The 18,605-nt window shown below is 43.2% G+C and overlaps 1 protein-coding gene across 4 annotated transcripts in view; it reads right to left on the minus strand.

The window, feature by feature from the left end:
- The window catches only part of CLTCL1 (clathrin heavy chain like 1), a 59,640-nt gene extending 57,544 nt beyond the window's left edge, over positions 1-2,096 (minus strand). For 2 of the 4 annotated variants that reach the window (XM_081842734.1, XM_081842733.1), the window contains exon 1: positions 1,750-2,096. In XM_081842734.1, coding sequence (XP_081698860.1) covers positions 1,750-1,791 — 42 coding nt within the window. In that variant the 5' untranslated portion in view covers positions 1,792-2,096. The remainder of the gene's footprint in view (positions 1-1,749) is intronic. The other 2 variants (XM_081842731.1, XM_081842732.1) reach the window with 2 other exon arrangements.
- Positions 2,097-18,605: the final 16,509 nt, after the last annotated feature.

The raw sequence follows: 18,605 nt of genomic DNA on the forward strand, positions 1-18,605 counted from the left end.
TGTGATACTTATGTGCAACTAATACTTCCTGTGAATCCAAATCTGAGACTTAACTCATGTGGAGTACAAATGTTGGGAGCATATTAAGACTGCAATCCTAGGCATATGTCTCACTGAACACAGTGGAACTTACTTCCAAGTCAACACGCACCCGACTAATAAGCCCTTAGTCATTAAGCTTACTCCCCACACCCCAATTTCATTTTTACGGTATTTTGTTGCTGTTACTCAGCTATATGGAGAAACGTCTATAGGACCAAGTGCGTAATACAACTACATCTTGTGTGCCTGGGATCTATGAAGAACTTAGCTCACACCACTCACTAGGGGAAACCTAAACAACACTATGAGAATGTAAAATTTAGCACACAGTACTAAACACTAACAAAAGGCATGGTGTTACCAGGCAGTTCACATTTTGAAATGGATGCCTCTGTCCTAAGAGGGGAAGGGAGGGGTAAAGGAGGGAGCATTTGCCAAGTCCACTTCCTGCCCTCTCATTCATTTAGAGAATTCCTTTAATTCCTGCCATAAACTGCCTTTTCTTAAGCAAACACTTCCCCCTACACTTGATTCAGAGCAATCTCTCTCTCCTCTCCCCACCCCAAAAAGCAGTTCTTTCACGTAACTATCTGCAGTCTTTGCCTCACTATTTGAGACTGGGATCAATTTCCTTAAAGCAGCCCATCCTCCAAGTGAGCAGCGTTGTGTTCTTGTTTTTAAAGTAGCATCAAGAATGCTTCTAGAAGAGACAGAAGTACTGTAGAAGGGAACAGATTTTCACAGCCCTGCCGTTCTCGGTAACAAGATGCAATCTATTTGCTCAATCCTTCCCCATCTTGCAGATCCCTTTGCAGGGCTCAGAGGTTCCCAAACACAAGCCGCGGCCACCACCCCACAACCGATGGATCGGCCGGGGAAAAAACCCCAGAAATGCAGGGACGCAGGTGCGGCCCGTTTTCCATGCTCTAATGTGAAGATGTCCTTCTCTGCACTCCCTTCCCCACAAATCTTCCTTATGGTGTAGTAATGCAGACAAGCAACTCGGAGCCTCCCTCTCCATACACACCAAAAAAAGAGAGAGGGGGAGGAGGAGGAGAGTCAGTCATTCAGGCAGCCAGTGACTCTGCACAAATACCCGCAAAAGGCTGCCATCAAAAACTAGGAAACCTCACCAAGCCAGAATCAGGTGCAACAAGGGCAAAATAATTGAAATGAAGAGCACGGCTCTGATTTTCCAATATGCATGTGTGTGTATATATATATCTGTGTGTGTGTCTTCTATATAAATATATATATGCTCCCCAAGCGCCAAATTAAAAGCCAGGGCAGGCTTTGCACCATCCTGCCTGAAGGAGGAATGAATAAAAAGGAAACAATAAAAGGTTATCAAACAATAAAAGGTTATAAAAACGAAATGTGAGAGCCCCCCACCCCCACCCCACCCCCCCCGAGAGAGATGCCTGCCTGCCCCACAGTTCGTTCTCTCTGGCCCTCTTCCCCACCCCATCCCACCCCCCTAGAGGGGAACCCCTCGCCCTTTCCCAAGGAGTCTTCCCGCCCCTCAACCCCATTCAAACCCCTCCCCCAGGTGGGGGGGGGAGCCCACCGCCACACTAGGCCGCAAGCCAGCCACCCACCCTTTCCCCTCCATTCCCCATCCCCTCAAGGCTGAAATGAGTGGGGAGGGGGGGGGAGGAAGATGGGGGGAATCCCTTTCCCCTCACCCCCCCCCAAATAGCTGCTCACCTGAAAGTGCTCCTGGAATCTTATGGGGAGTATCTGAGCCATTGTGGGGGTTTGGGGGGGGGAAACAGCCCTCTCAGAGAGGAAGAAAGGGGGGGGGGACTCCCAAAAATAAAGAGAGAGAGAAGCGCAGGAAGGCTCCTGAGGTTTAAATTATAAAAAAAAAGGAAAGGAAAGGGGAGGGGATGTGGGAGGGGGCACGCTGTGGGTCCGGCGGCAGAGAAGGGAGCCGCTGCCTGCGCCCCACACACACACACACACATATACACGCGCGCGCGCGCAAGGGGAGGTGGGGGTTTGGCTGCTCCGCGAAGGCAGGCAGGCAGACAGGCGAGGGCGCGGACTGCGCAGGCGCGCCGCTCACCGCCCCCCCCCCTCCGCTTCCCTCACCCCCGTTCCGAACGCTGCTGCTCCATCACCCCCGGCTCCCTTTTCTTGTCTCAGGCTCCCGGACCCTATCACCCCGTTCGGAAAATCCCTCCGCCCCTCAGGCCAACAAAAATAAAATCGAAAATAGATAGCTTGTCTAAAAAGGAGCGAAGGCGGCGCAACGGCAGGGGGTCTTTCCGAAGCGCAAATAGTCCCCTCTGTGGACCGCGTTTTCTTTTATTCCGTTCTTCAAGTTTCCCCCCCCCCCTCAAAAAAATAAAAATAAAAACGCGCACGGGGCTCATTTTCTTCTCAAGGGGGGTGTCGGAAAAAGGGCGGGGTTTGGGGGGTTGCTGAGTTTGAAGGGGGGGCACTTGTTTCTGAGGGGAGCTATAGATATATCCTTCCGCCCAAGGCGAAGAGGGTCTGGTCCCTTTCCTGCGGCCGCTTAGGATGGTTTCGATGAGCCCGCAGTTATGCTCATCCTGCGCCCCATAGCCAGGCTATTCCCCTCAGTCTGGAAGGAGACTCGTCCTTTGAGGAGCCTGGAATAGCTTTATCGAAGTTGTTGTCAAGTCACACAACCCTTCTATTTTCCTTGCGTCTCTCCTAATGTTGAAATGAAAGCGCTTCGGGGCAGAGAACTTCCTTCTTTCCCTCCCTCCCTCCTTCTTTTCCTCTGTTGTAAAGCGCTGTGTTGCATCCGCACAAGGACCCTGCCAGGCACAAATGATGTCTCTAGATGATACCCACGAGATTTATTTCCGAGTTTTAAAAAAAACATGGGTTAGGATTGTGCTGTGACCTTGGAAGAAAAGGAGATTTCTTGCTGGAGAAGGGGAGAGGCGTATTGTGAGGTCACAAACAGTGGTGTGGGGATAAAAGTTGGGGTTCTGGATCCCCAATAGCCCCAAGGAGAGTCCAAAAGTTGCAGGCAGCTCTACTGATCCGCTATTATTCACACCCAAATGCACACACCAAAGAACAACGCATGGCATTAAATTCAATTTATTAGAATCAGAATAAGTGCCATTCTTGAATGTATAGTTCGGGTTTTTTAAACTAATTTTTATTAAAACTTTCTGTTTTACAATTTAAAATACTCATTTTACATCCTTAAGGTTATCAGTGACTTCCCTTCTTCTCTTTCCATGGTTCATTTTACACACCATAAACCCCTACATGTTTTACAAAAACTACTATACCATTCAGCATTCCATTATTGCATCCATCAAAACTTATTTACACTGTTGAATTTATCTTAATGCTGCCAGCGTTTTCAGCTTTACAGAATTATTTCCCATATAGTCAATAAACATTTTCCAATCTTCTTTAAACGTATGTTCTTCTTGTTCTCTTATTTTATCTGTTTGCACATATTCTGTCAATTTAAGTTGTCATTCTTCTTTGGTTGGGACCCCGCTCGTTTTCCATTTTGGGGCTAACGAAACACAGGCCGCAGACTGTGGCATACATAAATCACCTTATTTTGACACCTGGGAATTTCAGTCTGAATCATCCCCAACAGAAAGGACTCTGGCTTTGGGGGGAAAGTTTTTTGGGAAATGTTTTTTAAACATTTTTTTCAATTCATTTTGGATCATTTCCCGATACCCTTTTACAAGTCCACGACTTATGAAAGAACGTTCCCTCCCTTGAATGTATTGTTTGTGCTGAACTCAGTGGTGCTGACAGTCCTGACTGCATCCTTGTGAGAGACACCTGAGCTTTGACAAAAGACTTTCAGCAGCTTAAAACTTTAATTAGCTGTTAACTAGACATGCAAACTCCCTTGCAAAGACAGGATAGCATTTGAACTGCAAGCATGAAGTAAGGACCCCATCAAATAAAAGGAAATAAGTCTCTATCCTCTGGTTCACTGTCTTCATTCTCTTCCTTAGCTCCCTATGCTAGCCTCAGTATCACCTCACTTACTTGTTTTTATTCCACTTTCACACTCATGGAGAATCTGCAGGACTGTAGCTTGTTATGGGTGCATGTGCATTGTAAGGAATAGCACCCTTAACAAACTGCAGTTCCTAGGAAACTTTTGGGGAACCCATGACTATTAAAGTTGTATAAATGACAAATAACATCATCACTCCTGCTCTGAAAAAAACGAAGTCACGGAATTCTGTGTGTTCCTCTCAGCTATTATTATCACCATTATTATTTTATTATTATCATCTCTGTTTTATTAACTGCCTTCTAATCCACCGTCTCAAGGTGACTTCTATATTAAATAGTTCAAAACAGGTTAAAAAAACAAACAAACTTAAAACAAGATTAAAACCCTCACTTATGGTAAATACTCATTTATGCTGCTGGGAAAGCCTGTCAGAACAAAAATGTCTCCAATTGTTTCCGGAGATTGCAGATAGTGGGCGCTTGTCGTATCTTGACAAGAATGCTGCTCCAAAGAATAAGATTGCGGTGTAAGCAATCCCATAAATGCTTACGTGGGAGTAAGACCCATATAATTCAGTGGGACTGACATCTGAGTAGACATGTCTACAAGCCTACGGCTGCAATCCTGTCGCATACTTAAGTGAGGCAGTAAGTTCCCATTGCCCTCGGCTGTTCAAATTTGAAGGCGAACTTACTTAAAGGTTCCCAAGCAACATGCAAACGAAATCACACTTCTCTGAATTTTGCAAGGCATTTTTCAAGCCGAGCAATGTCTACAAAAGTGCTTACACTTGGTACCATATGCCTGAAATTGCATCTATAATGGGGAAAATAACGTACAAAAATTGTGTTAAGTTACGGGAAGTTGCTTTGCAAAAAAATGTGTATATTGGGCAAAATTGTGGACAAGCGTGTATATCAAGAGAAATTTGCACTAAAAGGCTGCTGGATTTTCAGGCAGACTTTAAATATGTATATATCTCTCAAACTGAGGTGGGTGGGAATGTGGAGAAGTGAAAAATTATAAACTGATAAAACCTGAAACTGACAGATTCACACATCCTTGTGGCAAAATCTTTGGCCAATTGGCGGCCAATTCATCAGATAAACCGGATCTTCAAATGATCTGGGGGGGGTCATTCATTCAGCCCTGGCTCATGCTTTTAGGGTGCTATTTGGACAGGCCAGCAGTAAGAACGGCCCCCATCCTGGATTGTTCCACCACCTCTTCACTGCTATCAGTTTTTCACTTGCCATCTTCCTAATCCAGAGGCTACTGCTGCTTCCTCTTAATCCTGAAAGTCCCCTTAAACTGCATCCACACCAGACTCTTAATGCACTCTTACATCACTTTCACTGTCATGGCTCCCCCAAAAGATATTGGGAACTGTAGTTGTTAAGTTGTGGGTGAACATATCAGACGACACAGCAATTCTTCAAACAACTGTTATTTATTCACAGGCCAGAACAGAACTGAACTGAAGGGTTCAGCCAACCTGCTTATATAGAGCTCCACTAGAACTGTAACCACTTTCTGTAACTATCCAATCACTGAACGTTACTTTCAATCCCTTATTTGCATATGTGTACCTGAGTGAAAACTACAGTATCCCCCTGCTGGCCCAGGGTGAGAACTTCAGTACATAACAGTAGTTCGTCAAGTTTGCTGCCCTCATGGACCTACGGTTCCCTTCCCAACACCTTTAGCAAACTACAGTCCCCAGTAATCTCAGTGACGTTTGAAATGGTATAAAGAGTCTTTAACTCCACCAAAAACTTAGGCCACAATAAAAAAATAAATTGGACTGGGCAGTGCTTTTTTCTGGGGGGACACATACCCCTAAACACTTTGTGAATGTTAGTATTTTGTCCATTTACTGTATTTATTTTCCCCTATTTGAACTATCAAATGGTGGTTTTCTGGAGTCAAAATAAGAGTACCCCTAAATATTTTAAAGAAAAAAAGCACTGGGATTAGCAGAGGGGCCCTCGGGGTGAAAAAAGTCCCCACACCTGGGCTGTAGGCTCAGATGCCAGGCAAACAGTAAATTTGCTGCTTTCCTCCACTTTATTGTGATTTATGTAACAAAAATTAGCTAACAAAATTGATATACTGTTTGATTGTAAATAGAACACTACTGACGGAAGCCGCTTTTCAGGTTATGCAGGCATCATTCCCTTGTGAGGTTGCTGGAAGGGGACCGTGCCAAACGTGGAAGACGTTCCCCAAACCACCAGTTTCCCTAGCTTTCCAACGGGCCTTTGATGCAAAAAGTGGTGGTTTGCCTCTGAAGGCGATGGGAGTGTGCCAGCGGCATCTCATCGCTCCGCAGATGGGTTGAAAGTACATCAGCTGCCAAGGCTCAGCAGGCCTTGCTGCGTACAACCACAACTGTGTTTGTGATCCAGCGAGCGGGCAAAACCACGAGGCTTTTTAAAGTAGCAACTGCAAAGAAACCAGCCCTCTGCCCTTTAAAGACCTCAAGTGGGCAGGAGTGGCAGAGTTGGCACCAGCACTGTTGGAATCCCAGCCTCCTCCTCTTCTCCTTTTCCTTCTTCCTCCTCTTCTTCTTCTTTGGCAATCACTCATACAAAACCAAGATTGTCTTCCATAAACACGGTTTTAACAATGGGTCCATAAGTGACTGACTGTGGAGGCCAAATTCTGGATCCACACGTCCTTCCACAGTGGGGACATTGGTTTTAGGGTGGGAGTTGATCACGGTGTGGATTTGCCAAGCGTGCCTTCCTCTTAGCACGTTTCTCTCCCATGCGTCCTGAGTTCGAGTGTCTTCAAAGCCCATGACACCTTTGGTCAAGGCTGTTCTTCAGTTGGAGCGCTCGCAGGCCAGTGTTTCCCAATTGTTGGTGTTTATACTACATTTTTTTTGTACTACATTATACTGTATTATTTTAATTAGTGTTTTTATAGTTGTTCTGATTTTGAGTGGAGTGCCCTACCTGGGTGGATGGAGCAGCCAAGTAATTTCGTTGTCCCCGAGAGGGGGCAATGACAATAAAGATATTATTATTATTATTATTATTATTATTATTATTATTATTATTATTATAATATTTGCCTTAAGAGCGTCTTTAAACTTCTTTTGTTGACCACCAGCATTATGCTTTCCAATTTTAAGTTTGGAATAGAGTAGTTGCTTTGGAAGACGATAATCAGGCACCCGCACAACATGACCAGTCCAACAAAGTTGAAGTTGGAGAATCATTGCTTCGACACTGGTGATCTTTGCAGCATCCTGGCAGGGACCACTGTTGATACCGGCCCGAGGCTTTAAATTCCTTCACCTGTACAGTGGTACCTCGGGTTAAGAACTTAATTCATTCCGGAGGTCCGTTCTTAATCTGAAACTGTTCTTAACCTGAAGCACCACTTTAGCTAATGGGGCCTCCTGCTGCCACCGCGCTGCCGGAGCACAATTTCTGTTCTCATCCTGAAACAAAGTTCTTAACCTGAGGTACTATTTCTGGGTTAGCAGAGTCTGTAACCTGAAGTGTATGTAACCTGAGGTACCACTGTAATGCCCCAACCAATGCTCTGAGCAGCACTGGGAAGCTGAATCTCGCGGCTATTCCTTGCGATATTGCCTTACTCCATATATGCCCACTGGACCACTTTGATCTGTGGAACTTGGCATTGTTACATTTGTTCCGCGTTCACAAGAAACTGATCTTTCAGTGCGGTGGCACTTTGGAACTCCCCGCCTATTGACATAATGGAGGAGCCTTTGTAATACTCTTTTTTTTTTAAGTAACTTTTTATTGGGTTTACCAATACGGTACATCTTTTTTAACATTGTCGCTACAAACAATATAATCACAAAATAAATTTCCCAGTTACCCCCTCCCCCACGACATCCCCCAACTTCCCCTCTTGGTTTCTTACACATTCTGAAATATACTCGGAGTCGTATTAAATTTACGGCATGCAGTGCCTTGAAAGAGAACATAATGAAAATGATCTATAGGTGGTACATGACTCCAGTCAAGCTTGCAAAGATATATCATTTGCCCAATAACAATTGTTGGAAGTGCAATGAATGTGAAGGAACTTTTTATCACCTTTGGTGGATCTGCCCAAAGATTAAGGCCTACTGGGAAATGATCTATAATGAAATTAAGAAAATCCTTAAGTGGACATTTGTAAAGAAACCGGAGGCTTTTCTCCTGGGCATGGTCGGCCAATTGGTACCAAAGAAAGATAGGACCTTTTTTATGTATGCAACAACAGCAGCAAGAATCCTTTTGGCGAAGTATTGGAAGACTAAAGAATTACCTACTCTGGAAGAATGGCAGACCAAGGTGACTGAATTTATGGGACTGGCAGAGATGACCGGCAGAATCCGTGACCAGAGGAAAGAGACAGTGGAGGAGGACTGGAAAAAATTTAAAATCTATCTTAAAAATTGTTGTAAAATTTCGGAATGTTAAGATGTCAAGGGATTGGATACAAAGAATTACAGCTATAAATTGAAATTTATAAAATAGAATTTTTTTAAAGAGAACTAAATATAAAAATGGGATGAAGAATTGCTAAAAATTTTAAAATATGGATGCAGGGAAGGGGAGGTTTGGGGAAGTCGTGTTATGTTTATTTGTTTTTTGTTTATGTTGTAAAATCAATAAAAATTATTTAAAAAAAAAAAAATGAAATATACTCGGAGTCGAGTGTGGATTTCATGCTCTTTATTCAGCTCAGAGTAGTGAGGAATGGAAGTTCCCCCAAAATGTCTGCTTTATATACATTATTTACACAATGGGCCCCACATGACTGGCTAATTCTGGGATTCTTCTGTAGGCCAATCAGGTTGCGGATTCACTTCCATCAGGAGTTGGATTGGGTGGCTCCTGCGGACCAATCAGACTGCTGCATTCTGGATCCTATTGTTCTAGGACCAATCAGACTGCTGCATTCTGAATCCTATTGTTCTAGGACCAATCTGACTGCTGCATTTTGGATCCTATTCAACTCAGAACATAAAACATTCGCTTCTCCTGCTTGTTGTCTTATCTCTTATTTTGTTAATTGTTAAGTGTTTAGTCAAACCTTGCAAGTGAGTTCATTTCCTTACATTGTTTCTGTATATATAACATAAAAGGTTCCCAGTCTATTTTGAAGTCTATTGTCATTGTCTTTAAGTCTTTCTGTTAACTTTGCCATTTCAGCATATTCCATCAGTTTTTTTGCCATTGTTCTTTCGTTGTTCTTTCATCACTTTTCCATCTCTGGGCTAGCTAAATCCTAGCCATTGTTGCAGCATACATTAATACTTTCTTATTATCTTTTGGCAAGTCTTCACTTGAAATGCCTAATTAAAAAAAGCTCCTGGTCTCTTAACAAAGATTATCTTAAACATTCTTTTCATTTAATTATAAATCATTTCCCAATAGTTTTAGATTATTTTACAATTCCACCACATATGAGAAAACGTACCTTCCTTTTCTTGACATTTCCAACACTTATTAGAGCTTGTTCTATACATTTTTGCCATTTTTGCAGGTGTAATATACCATTGATACATCATTGTCATATAATGCGCTTTTAACAATATACAGTCAGTAAATTTTAAATTAACTTTCCAAAGGTTTTTTCCCTTTCTTCCATTTGTATATTATGTCCTATATCTTGTGCCCATTTAATGATTACCAATTACCGCCTTTGCAATACTCTTGTTGGTTCCTGCTAAAAAAACATTATTATTTTTTGGGGAAGTCTATCCAGATGTGCAGGATGTTGACATGCGTGGTTTTCAGGTTTTCCTTGATTCTAATTCTTTTTTTATTGTTTTAAGTAGTTGCTTTAAACGGTTGTTTCGTTGTGTACACCAATTTGAGGTTTTATTACAATCACAAGGTATGTGAATTTTGTGAAATGAACAAGCTTAAATTTCCCCAAAGGCTAAAGAGAATAGGGCATCAGTGACATGGTAAAAATAAATATGTAAAAATGATTTGAAGAAAAAAGGGGTAAGACCAGAGTATTATTATGTTGAGACTAAACAAATGATATAAAGGATTAAGCTATAAAGAACATGTGATAAATGGTTTTAAAAGGAAAGGAAACCAAAGGCATAAATAGGTTGAAATGTATAGTATTGAATAAGACTGAAAAGAGGGTAGGGAATTGCTGAATCTGATTGTGTAAAGGGGAACACAGAAAAGGGAGATGTGAGGAAGTCAGGAAAGAGGGTTATAAAGACAGTAAGCAAGAAATAATTTTTTCTTTGTTTTTTGTTTTTTTTCTGATTATCTCTTTTTTTTCATTTTTGAATTGTGCTGTTTTTAATTTTTTTCTTTTTTGTTTTTTTCTGACTGTGATATTTGTTTTATTATGCAAAACCTTAATAAATATTATATATATATATATATATATAAAAAATCCCCAAAGGCGAAGGTTATTTTTATCATATGTGGTGGCCTTGTAGTAAGGTCAAAGCTTACTGGGAAATGATATACAATGAATTTAAAAGGAAGTTCAAAATAACTTTTGTAAAAGAAGAAGAAGCTTTTATTTTGGGAATTATAGTGACAGAACTACCTAAATTGTATAGAACTTTATTTATGTATGTGACTACAGCAGCAAGAATGCTCCTTGCCCAAAAGTGGAAAGAAGCAGAAGTCCCAGGAAAGGAAGAATGGATACAAAAACTTATGGAATATGCAGAAATGGTGAAACTTGCCAGAAGAATAAGAAATCAAGATAACAAACTTTTTATAAAAGAATGGAAATGGTTTATTGAATAGTTCCAGATAAATTGCAAACAGACAAAGATATTAGCAGGATTATTATAATAACCTGCAGTTTCATAAGAGTATACGGTACATTTTGAAGTTGATACTTAAAGGAGCAAATTAAATTAATTTGAATAGGCAGAGGACGTTAAAAAATAAATGTAAGGAACAGCAGAAAGAGGAGGAAGGAAGTCAAACTTTGAAATCTTAAATTGATTGTAAAATTAATGAAATGTATAAATTTGAAAAGTATAAATAAAAAATAAAAAAATAAAAGTTTTATGTTTTAGAGTTTGTATATTGCGTATTTTACTGTTAAGACGCATTGAGACCTGCATAGTGAAAAGCAAAGTTTTTATTTTAAAAAGAAATAAAGTTGTTTCTACAAGAGGCTTTAGAAGGGATTACATGGGGAGGCAAACTAAGGCCCAGGGGCTGGATCTGGCCCAATCGCCTTCTAAATCCAGCTTGCGGACGGTCTGGGAATCGGCTTGTTTTTACATGAGTAGAATGTGTCCTTTTATTTAAAACACATCTCTGGGTTATTTGTGGGGCATAGGAATTCGTTCAACCCCCCCCCCCCAAAAATATATATATAGTCCAGCCGCCCACAAGGTTTGACGGACAGTGGACCGGCCCCATGCTGAAGAAGTCTGCTGACCCATAGATGAGGCTGTCAGAACTACTAGAGGCAAGATGACTATGTTCTATGTCAACTGTTGGGGGCAGCATTTTTCCAAATACCGGTTGTTTCTGTCCACAGGAGGACAGAATGCTGTCCCCACCCAGATCCTGCTTGCTGGTTTCCCTGTAGGCATCTGGGGGACCACTGTGAGAACAGGACGCTGGCCTCAGTGGGCCACGGACCCGATTCAGCAGGCTCTCCTTTTGTTCCTAGAGAACTCCCTGCATCGGATGTGCAAAGGAAATAAGTTCAATCAGGGCAAGTTCTCAGAACATTCAGCTCTGCTTGTTTCTCAGTTTGCTCACACATACACATCTGTTTTATCCCCAATACATTTATTTAAGGCGTCAACGCGATACACACAGGAGACGCAAGAGAAGCAACTCATTTATCTGCCTAGCTTTTCTCCCTTGCCGCCGGAGGGATCTTTGCACCACAGCACCAGGTATCCTTAAGACGGCCCTGAGGGTGTTCCGTTGCCAGAAGCGGTTTAGTCCTGCTGGCCACATGACCTGGAAAGCTGTCTGTGGACAAATGTCAGCTCCCTCAGCCTGAAAGCGAGATGAGCGCCGCAACCCCATAGTCGCCTTTGCCTGGACTTAACCATCCTGGGGTCCTTTACCTTTACTTTTTTTTTTTTACAGGGAAGCGAGGGGCAGATGGGGCTTGTCAGTCTGGGAAAGTAGCCCATCTAGGAGATGGAAAGCTGTGAACCAAACCTCTGCTGCCTTGCAGGACAGAAGAAAAAGCTGAAAAGTAAACCCACAAATCCAGCGCTAAGATGGTTGGGTGGCATCTTGTACGTCTCCTTCCAGCTATTTCTGCAGCCAAGCTGATACCATAATGTCTTGCTCTGCTGTCATCTGGACCACATCAGCGAGGTCGAGGGGGTGGTCTTATTGTCCAGGACCTCCATATATACCACCCAGGCTTGTGCCCCAGGAAGGTCACTTCGGTGCTGCTAGCACAGTCATTTGACTTCACCCCTGGAGGTGCTCTCTCTTGTCTCTAGAGACAGACAGATGCCAACAATACCCAGAGCCACAGTTCTCTTGATTTCATAGATTTATGAGCCAGGGGTAGGGACACAGGTGGCGCTGTCGGTTAAACCACAGAGCCTAGGATTTGCCGATCAGAAGGTTGACAGTTTGAACCCCCGCGACGGGGTGAGCTCCCGTTGCTCAGTCCCAGCTCCTGCCAACCTAGCAGTTTGAAAGCACATCAAAGTGCAAGTAGATAAATAGGTACTGCTCTGGCAGGAAGGTAAACGACGTTTCCATGTGCTGCTCTGGTTCGCCAGAAGCGGCTTAGTCATGCTGGCCACATGACCCGGAAGCTGTATGCCAGCTCCCTTGGCCAATAAAGCGAGATGAGCGCCGCAACCCAAGAATCAGTCATGACTGGACCTAATGGTCAGGGGTCCCTTTACCTTTACTTTAGGCAACCTAAGGCCCAGGGATCGGATGCTGCCCAATTGCCTTCTGAATCCGGCCCAGGAATCAGCGTGTTTTTACATGAATAGAATGTGTGTTTTTATTTTAAATGCATCTCTGGGTTATTTGTGGGGCATAGGAATTCATTCATACAGTGGTGCCTCGCAAGACGAAATTAATTCGTTCCGCGAGTCTCTTTGTCTTACGTTTTTTTCGTCGTGCGAAGCACCCCTATTAGGAAAAAAAGGGGGGAAACTCACAAGACTCGCAAGACGATAGGGAAATTCATCTTGCGAAGCACCTCAAAAGACGGAAAACTCTTTCGTCTAGCGAGTTTTTCGTCTTACGAGGCATTCGTCTTGCGGGGCACCACTGTATTTGTTTTTTCAAAATACAGTCTGCCCCCCTCCCCCAAGGTCTGAGGGACAGTGTACCAGCCCACGGCTGAAAAAGGTTGCTGACCCCTGCGTTAGGCAGTGTATTCCATTAGAGTGAGCTGAGGGGAATCTGTTGGCTAGGAAATGATGACCTGTTGCAACGTTGTTCTGCAGGTCCCACTTGTACGTTAAATAGAACCTGTTCAGCCTTTACAGCATCAACAGACTTGATGTTATTGATGGATAATGGGCTGCCTCCAAGTTAATACCAACATTTTGTAACTGACAAGATGGCTTTCATCCTTCCAGCCTTGGCAAGAAACAGGAGACAACCGATTAAGAAGTATCTTTTATTGAGCCTCGGACTATCAAAAAAAAGAGCACACCGACTGCAGCTTAGTACTGCAATGCTCCATTTTCATCCAAACTACCCACTAAAAATGGAACCACTTGTTAGTATAAAAGTTGAACAAGGTACAAGTTTAGCTTACAATGAAATTAAATTGGAGATGCGGATATAATTTTAGTTTCACAGATTTGTGCTGCTAAATGGCAAAGATAAAAACACTGAGAAAAGTTGACTGTGCAGCCTCCTGCAGATTTCCTTTTTGCAATAGATTGAAAGAACACACCAACATTTTTTGACGGAGAGTTCAAGGGAAACTGTGTTCTTAAAAGGAAGTCAGTGGGTGATTAAGTGAACTGGTCAGATATTCAGTCCATGAATCACATTTTCCAAGGAATGGATCATATGATTTCGAGAAAACTATGAAGTCTAAAATGCAGCATCTTGGGTGCCTCAAAACTGGGATTGTCTCCAATTATTGAGTAACTCAATTCTGGAGAATTCAAAGCTACAACCAAGAGGACTCTTATGAACTGGTTAACTGCAGTCTTTGGGCACCAAATAATAAGGAAGAAATTGGTAACACAACTATACTGCGTCACTTCCGACAGTTTTGGTGTGACACTTTCACATTAAAACCACTAATTTTCCTAAAGCCTTTTCCTCCAATTATTGGAAGAGGGCTTGTCAATTTAGGAAGACCACTGTCTGGAAGTTCTAAAATGCCATTTTGTCTAACGATGAAAAAACGCTAAGGAATGTCGCAAAAGCACCCAGCAGAGACACCCTGAAATTTAGGATAAATGACACCTACTATGTGATGCATTGCTGTGACTGTGAGTGGGATCACAAACGATAAACACAAGCCACCCAGCAGTGCAAAATCTAGTCCTTTCAATAACAACGTCTGAGCAAGGTCAGTTGAAATGGGGGAATGCACAACAGGTGAGCTGGGAAGACTCCTCTGTATAATCTGCCCCAGCAAACGCAATCTATATTGTGAAGAAACCTCTCCACTGGGCAAAGGGTCGGGGAGAAGAGACTAGACCAAAACAATGCTATAAAAAGAGGAGTTCTCACCGACTGTTTGGATCTAAGCGCCTTGGACTGGGAGAAGGAGGGGGCTCCCATAGCATGACTTTTCTGTACAAAATAGTACCTGCTTGAAAAAAGCCAGCAAATTCTGGGAGAAGGCTAGGCTAGACACAGTGCCAGATTTAGGATGGTACGGGCAGTTCCCTTGCACATGGCACCAAGCAGGAGTGGAAAATTGAGAAGATCCCTAATTGAGAAGATCCATTTGGGGGAGCCAAATTTTGGGCTTGCAATGGGTGCCATATTATGAAAAGTCTGCCCCTGCTAGAGAGCTTCTTCACAAATCTAGTTTTCTATGTATTATTATTATTATTATTATTAGGATCTAGAGACCCATTTACTCCACACATATCTACTAGCACAATTTTCTTCCTTCAGGTTGCAAAATTATATGGTTCATTGAGTTTTCTGAACCAGACAGGGCCATGTTTACTTTTCTCCACAAACATATCACTAATGAGCATCTTTTAAATAAGATCAACTCCATTATCGGAAGCGACTAATAGTTTAAAGTGATTATTGTGTCCCAGAGATATTAAGCAGCCATTTAAAAGATGAATTTAAAAAGAAGATATAAATAGGCACAAAAAACCCAAACAGAATTCAGATGTTTCCTAGGAGGGGCAAAAAGTCAGAGGCTTCATCACTTTCCTTCAGTTAAAAACAGCTATTTTTGCTGGTTATGGAATTGCATCATTATTTGAAAAACAGCCTTATTTCTTCCGCCCTGTTAAGTTTGCCTTCGACAACAGCAGATGGTGCAATTATATAGTCTACCAAAAGGAGGAAAATTTGCGTATACCCAAGCATAGCCTCTCTCTCCCCACAGAATACTCCTAACAGTGAAAGCATCTCTAGGCATAGCCCTTAGAGCAGAAAAGTCCAAGTTAACAGGACCCAAAGAGCAAGCTCATTTCACAAAGTCGGGATAGGAAAAGTGTGGAGCCCTATAAAGAAAACCATTGTCAGAAAAACGTAGAGAGTGGAGCAGAGGGCAAGGGATTTCCATTCAGAACAGATGTTCCAAAAAGAAATCTACACCTAGCATTACGATGAAGAAAATATTTGTGTAATTTTCTCCGCCTGTCTAATTAACAAACAAAGTAGATTTAACATGAAGGGAAGAGGTTCCCTTTCCTTCCTTTGCAGCGATTTGCCCCTCCCCAAACCAAGACAGTGGAACCTCAAGCATCTTGGAAGCTGAACATTTCGGTTTTCGAACGCCGAAAACCCAGAATTGCTTCTGTTTTCGAACGCAGCTTGGAAGCCGAACGGCTTCTGAGGCACGTTTCTCCATTTTCTCAGTGGAGAAAATGGTCCACTGAGCCTCAGTTGTCGAACGCTTCAGAAGTCGAACGGTCTTCCAGAATGGATAATGTTCGACAACCAAGATCCCACTGTATTGCAACGTTCGAGAAATCTAGAGCTGTGACTATTGCCAATCCTTTCCAATAAAAGATCTTGCTCTTTGCTTTTTAGGACATTCACACACTGCCAATGCCGTGAAGATCAGTGAAGTTTAGGCACCGTCCCCAGGTCTGTCTCAGCAAGAATGCTCCTTTGCTTGAATACGACACGAGTAACAAGTATCTTAGTAAAGGTAAAGGGACCCCTGACCATTAGGTCCAGTCGTGACCGATTCTGGGGTTGCGGCGCTCATCTCGCTTTATTGGCCGTGGGAGCCGGCGTACAGCTTCTGGGACATGCGGCCAGCTTTACTAAGCCGCTTCTGGTGAACCAGAGCAGCACACGGAAATGCCGTTTACCTTCCCGCTGGAGCGGTACCTATTTATCTACTTGCACTTTGATGTGCCTTCGAACTGCTAGGTTGGCAGGAGCAGGGACTGAGCAACGGGAGCTCACCCCGTCATGGGGATTCGAACCACCGACCTTTCGATCGGCAAATCCTAGGCTCTGTGGTTTAACCCACAGCGCCACCCGCGTCCCTTAAACAAGTAGCTTAGCTGCTCCTAAAGTCAAACGGCAAGTGGGTCCTTTATACCTTTTTCCTCCCCGCAATGTGCCTAGAACTCTGAACTCATGAATGTCCACCTATCAACGAGCATTTGGCATAATAAAATATAATAACTGAAACTGCGACTATGAAATGGGTGTTTCTCATGGGTTGTTAAGAGCAGATGCACGCAGTTACCCTGCACAAAATCCTCAGCATTAAAGTTGAAGGATAAAGGGCAACTGTAATAGATTATCGTCAAAAGAAAGCAACCTCATTTGCCCTTCCCAAGTTCAGTTCTTTGATATATTTCTGAAGATCGTGGCAACGACGACAGAAGCTGCTCAGATTTAACCTTGACTAGGAGCAAAGTAAATTAAGAGTGAAACTACTGTAACAAGCATGACAGCACTGATGTGTTGATACCGTAGTACTGAGACTCCTGCCAAGTTTCCAACGCATTGGTTAAAGCCCAAGTCAGCGTAAAGGTATACTTCCTGTCATTGAAACTCAAAGGTCACCAGCTGGAACCCAACAACCAGTGCTATGTGACAGTAGCAATTATATTAATTACTGCAGTTATTGGCAGTTCCTTGTTTCTGTTACTAGTCACCAAAGGGACTCAAGGGATGGTGTTTACCATTAAGCACAGCTTTAAGCTTATTTTACTATCAGGTAGACAAAGAGGTGATCCTGTGGACTATTATTATTATTTTGTAAAGGAAAGCAGTTTAGCTTTATCCTGTACAGATAATAGGAGCTATGTTCCAGGATTTATAGGTAGCAGTTAGGCAGGTAAGGTAAAGGACACCTGGGGGGCTAAGTCCAGTTGAATTCGACTATGGGGTGTGGCGCTCATCTCGCTTTCCAGCCGAGGGAGCCGTTTGTCCACAGACAGCTTTCCGGGTCATGTGGCCAGCAGGACTAAACTGCTTCTGGTGCAACGAGACACTGTGACGGAAACCAGAGCGCATGCAAACGCCATTTACCTTCCTGCCACAATGGTACCAATTATCTACTTGCACTGGCGTGCTTTCGAACTGCTAAGTTGGCAGGAGCTGGGAGAGAGCAACGGGAGCTCACTCCATCGCAGGGATTCAAACTGCCAACCTTATGATCAGCAAGCCCAAGAGGCTCAGTGGTTTAGACCACAACGCCACCCATGTCTCTAATTGGGCAATATGGTGCCTATTTTAGCAATGGGACCCTTGTAGGACAGGAGTGGGGAACCCTTTTGGCTCTGCAAGGATGGGTCTTGCGGGCCAAATCTGACAAATGTGTGGAACTGACAACCTGCCAATCACCTATCAAGTCACAATGATGTCAGCTGCAAGATGCTTTGAAGTCGCAAGGTGCTGCTAAAACAAATTTGTTTATTTTGCAGGAGATTCTAGGATTTGCAGATTTTGCAGGAGAACCAGGAAGAGGTTTATATGGAATCATGGCAAACAGAGCAACATTTAAGCCTCACCCATCAGTTGATGACCGGGAGTTAAATCCTGCTGCTTTGGCTGTGCACACCTGTTCCCTGTAACCAACACAGGATTTAACCCTGCCTTCCTGTCTCATCAGCTATCACCACGAGAAAAATGGCATAGCAGGGCTAATTGCACACGCACGCATACACACATACATGACAGGCCAAGATCGGCTTGCAGACTAGAGGCCCCACCCCATTGTAAGCCTAGAAAGATCTCAAACTAATACCACAAGCAGGTACAAAAGCAGATGACTGCAGTTTTTGGTTAGGACTCACGAGTTCCTTTAGACGTGACCAGAGCAATAAGGGGAAGTCTGCATGCCAGACGGCACATGGTTTTGTGACAGCACTCAGTTGCAAAAGCATTTTTGTCTTTGATGTGGGGCTAAGGGGTACTACTATTGAGAAAGAAAAGGTCTAAAACCACACGGGGGCATGTGGAGTAACTGCAGCGTAGAATTT

The sequence above is a fragment of the Podarcis erhardii genome (assembly GCF_964252035.2).
Source record: "Podarcis erhardii genome assembly, chromosome: 15".
Lineage (NCBI taxonomy): Eukaryota > Metazoa > Chordata > Lepidosauria > Squamata > Lacertidae > Podarcis > Podarcis erhardii.